The 4,002-nt window shown below is 40.4% G+C and overlaps 1 protein-coding gene across 1 annotated transcript in view; it reads left to right on the forward strand.

The window, feature by feature from the left end:
* The window catches only part of ELOVL5 (ELOVL fatty acid elongase 5), a 77,001-nt gene that overhangs the window by 36,331 nt on the left and 36,668 nt on the right, over positions 1-4,002 (forward strand). Inside the window, exon 2 of the mRNA XM_019520573.1 lies at positions 2,733-2,798. Within this exon, the coding sequence (XP_019376118.1) occupies positions 2,733-2,798 (66 nt within the window). The remainder of the gene's footprint in view (positions 1-2,732; positions 2,799-4,002) is intronic.

Raw genomic sequence — 4,002 nt, forward strand, 5'->3', positions numbered from 1 at the left:
TGGATATGTGGGGTGTGGGTGGGTATGGGGCTTGTGGGGAACAGGGTGGCTGGGGTGTGTGAGGGGGTGTGGGTATGGGGTCTGTATGTATGGCAGAGAGTCCCTCCCTACACACACGCGCACACACTCTAGCAGTGCAGCCCCTTGCTCCCAGGTCCAGTGACGCAGCTGGAAATCACATGGTGCTGGATTAGCGCAAGGGCAGAAAGGCAGGGTAATAGCTGGGAGTGGGGCAGGGCTGGACTCCTGCCACCAGCTCCCCCTGGGTCCTACTGCCCCTGGCTCCTGTCACCTTTGAAAAATATTTTCTAAATATTTTAGGGCTCCTGGGGGCTGGATAGAACGGTCTGGCAGGCCATATTCAGCCTGCAAGTCGTATTTTGCCCACCCCTGCCCTAAAGGTTGCTGGAAATGCTAGCTGCTAGAACTGGGTTAATTTGGATCATTTTGTATAATGTGGGTGTCTGAATTCTACCTAAGTTATATTTAGGTCTGTAGTTTACTGATTCAACTCTAAATGCCAAAAGTAAAATCATCAACCACTGAATTCCCCAGTGGCTGTATTCCAACCCAGCTTTTGCAATTGCATATGGTCCAGATGCAGTGAAAATACTGTCTGTGCTACACTGGAGAGGCTATTGAAAGGGCTTTTATAGTAGGTCTCTTCAAAACAGTGGGTGGCAAAGATTGATAGAGTTGAGTGTATGGCCAGTATATCTGCTCTCTCAGTTTCTGTATTGGAGAATCTCCCTCTGCCCACCTCTCCTCCATAGAGCAAGTAAGTTCTATTCCAGAAAACCAAAATAGCCACTCAAAGTAACAAACCTTTTTTACTCTCTCTTTTTTTTAACTCAAGGAAAATAGAGATTGGTTTACATAAATGAAATTCCAACTTCTCCCCCTCTAGGCAACTATTATAATTTTGAAATATTTGGCAGTCCAGTGCCCTAGACTGAGGACAGGGAGAGAATATATATTAAAACCACTAACAGGTTTCTTATTATCTGCCTCTTTTTTTCCTTTGGTCAACAAATAGGCTTCAGTTCTTTTCTTTTCTTTTTTTTTTTTAATGTTGCTAAAAGTAGCAGGCAGCTGCCAGCCAGTATATTTAATATTTAAAATACAGTTTACCCAGAACTGTAAGTTTAAAAAAATCCCAGAACAATGACACCTCCGATCTGAGCTGACATAGTGTCTTTTGCCATGACAGTTTTTGTTTTTGGGCTGTGTAGTTTCACATTTTCTGTGTAGTGTTCAGCTACACCTGGTCTCAGACATTAAACTATACAAGTAATCCATTTGTGGTAAAACACTCAATTTTTTGTTAGCAATTAATTTACATAGTTTCTTTATGCAGCCCTTTTAATAGTCACTGGGATTATGCTATTAGAATAAAAACTAAGCATTGTATCCAGAATATGAAGATTAGCATTAACATGGAAATTTAAAACTAATATTAAACACTTAAAATCACTGTTTCACTGCTTGTAAAAATAATTTAAGGTTATATGACCCAGAAAGACTGTAGGTAAATAAGCTGAAACAGTCATTTTTTTTTTTTTCTTATTTAATGATTGGGAAAATTACATTCTTTTTAATCAAACAGGTTTTACATGCATGATAATAAAATGGATTATTTCTTTCATGTTTTAGACTTTGTCCATTAACTTCTGAAGTATCACATAATTAATAACAAATTATTATTAACAAATATTAACTTCTGAAGTGTCAAATAATTAAGAACAAATTACTATTAACAAATACTGTCTCCCTATCTAAAAGTTTGCTTGCATTTGAACTGTTTTCCTATTCCCTACTGTACTTTGTGATACTGTAGGGTTTTCGTGTATCTTTTGGTTGCATTTTCCACTGAAGAAGTTTTCGAATTGGGGGTGTCCTTTTTCTCATTGAATTCCATCTTCCCTCCTATTCTGTTATTGTACCTCTAGTCTGTTAGTGACTAAGAGGTTGATAAATCTAGTATATCACAACCTGCAATATATAATGAATGTCCATAGTTTTCTTCCTTTGCTTTTCCAAATCAAATGTACCACTTACAGCTTGTCACTTTTTTGTGGGTTGTAAGGTATTTGGTATGTCATATTAAGCCTTAGCTTCTCAAGAATAGGTATTTTTATGAAGTTTGAATTAAAATACTTCAGAAGTCTCCTCATTTTTATGACTAGAGAGAGCTGGAAAAAAGCAATACAAGGATACCCTAAACATCAAAATGCCAGATAACAGGGACAGAACAATAAAAATATCTTTCTGTTGCATGACTTAAGCCAGTCATGTCTTTTGTGGGGTTCGGTTCATGACAATTGTGTTTGGCAAAACTGTACTCAGCTACTGCTTTTGCATGAAGTTCTTGTTAGGAAAATTTTGTGTATGAGCATGTGAAAATGTCACTGATAAAGAGATGAGGCGTTTTGAACCTACATAAGGCTGCTCTGTACTAACTTCTTATCCCACAGCAAGCACAAAAAGATACTGTACTTCGAAGTAGTTATTTGCTGTCTCTTTTTGTGCTTGTTCCCACCTTGTGCTTATTGTAGGATACTAAGCAGTGAGTACAGAAAAGCAAAACACCTCATCTTCCAGTAACACGTTCATGTGTCCGTATCTGATATTATAGCAAATATATTTGCCTTGTAAGGTTGATGAGTGATGCTGGATGGGCTTTTTATAGGTTGAGAAAATAATATGTTTTTCCTTCCTCCTTGACTTCATAGGTCTTAAAATGGAATCCCTGGATAAAACAATCAATAGTTATCTGAACATTTGGCTTGGACCAAGAGGTAAGAAGTTCATCCTTTTAAATTACATGCATTGTGTACATATTGGAGCACAGGGAAGGAAGGCCAGTTCCTAAACACCAGTTTGAGCAAAACTGTGTTGTACCAAGGTGTTCTTGACTCCACTGAGTGCTTTGGCTTATGGCTGAAGAGTGAGGAAGAAATACCCTTGGTACTTTATTTGAGCTAATAAAAAGATGCTATTTTTATAAGCAAGTATGCGTCTGTTTATCAGTCTTAGGTAAAGGTTTTATTTAAAAAAATCTGTTCTTAAAGTTTGCATTTTGAACTTCAATAATTGTTGTCTCATATATGTATAATTAGCTTGTTAAGTGTCTTCATTTTGGGAGTGTCTAGCTTTTGATAATATGTCATTTTTTTCGTCAGCTTGTCCAAATTACATTTGGCCTCATATTCTTCTTCTGTGCAAACCATTTTGCACCTGTAATACATTTGTTGAATTTTTTATTATTTTCTGTTTGAACTGAAGTGACAAGAGGGACGGTAGTATTCCAGCTGACGAAACATTGTTTGATTACTAACATTTGAACATGTTAGTTTTGAAGAAGCTGATATTAACCTAATTTTTTTTCTCTAAACCAGAGGTTCCCAAATTTGTGTACCCCCTTCCAGATTTACCAGCTGCCCCATACTCCCAACCAGCTTACATTTTATGTTTTAACCCCTTAAATGCCAATTAGTATTATAATGAAAATTAAATTTGCCATTATACAATTTCTCCTGTGTACCCCCCAGAGATGTCTTGCATACTGGGGTGTGCATACCACAGTCTGGGAACCTTTGCGGCGGCATGGGGGGGGAGCGGGGTTGGGACGCCACGGGGGGGGCCACAGCATGGCAGTGGGGGGCGGAACGGGCCCACTGTGGGTTGGGGGAATAGCGGGTGCACTACGGCATTTGGGGGAGGGGAAAAATTGGTCTGGGCCCCACACAGGGTGGGGGAAGGAGGACTGAGCCTGAGCCAGGGAAGAAGCCAGCCCACCACGGTAGGGGGAGTACCGGTCCTGGGCCGACCCAGTGGCAGTGGGGGAACGGGAGGAGTGAGCTCAGACCTGATGGGTGGGGGTGGGGGAGGAGTGGGCCCAGGCCTGAGGGGAGGAAGAAGCTTGCTCCTCCCCTCCTCCAGCTACTGCTGCGTTGGACCAGGCCCGCTGCTCCACACCACACTGCAGAGGGTTGGCATCCG

This window comes from Gavialis gangeticus, unplaced genomic scaffold (genome assembly GCF_001723915.1).
Source record: "Gavialis gangeticus isolate Ggan-Ray unplaced genomic scaffold, GavGan_comp1, whole genome shotgun sequence".
Classification (NCBI taxonomy): domain Eukaryota; kingdom Metazoa; phylum Chordata; order Crocodylia; family Gavialidae; genus Gavialis; species Gavialis gangeticus.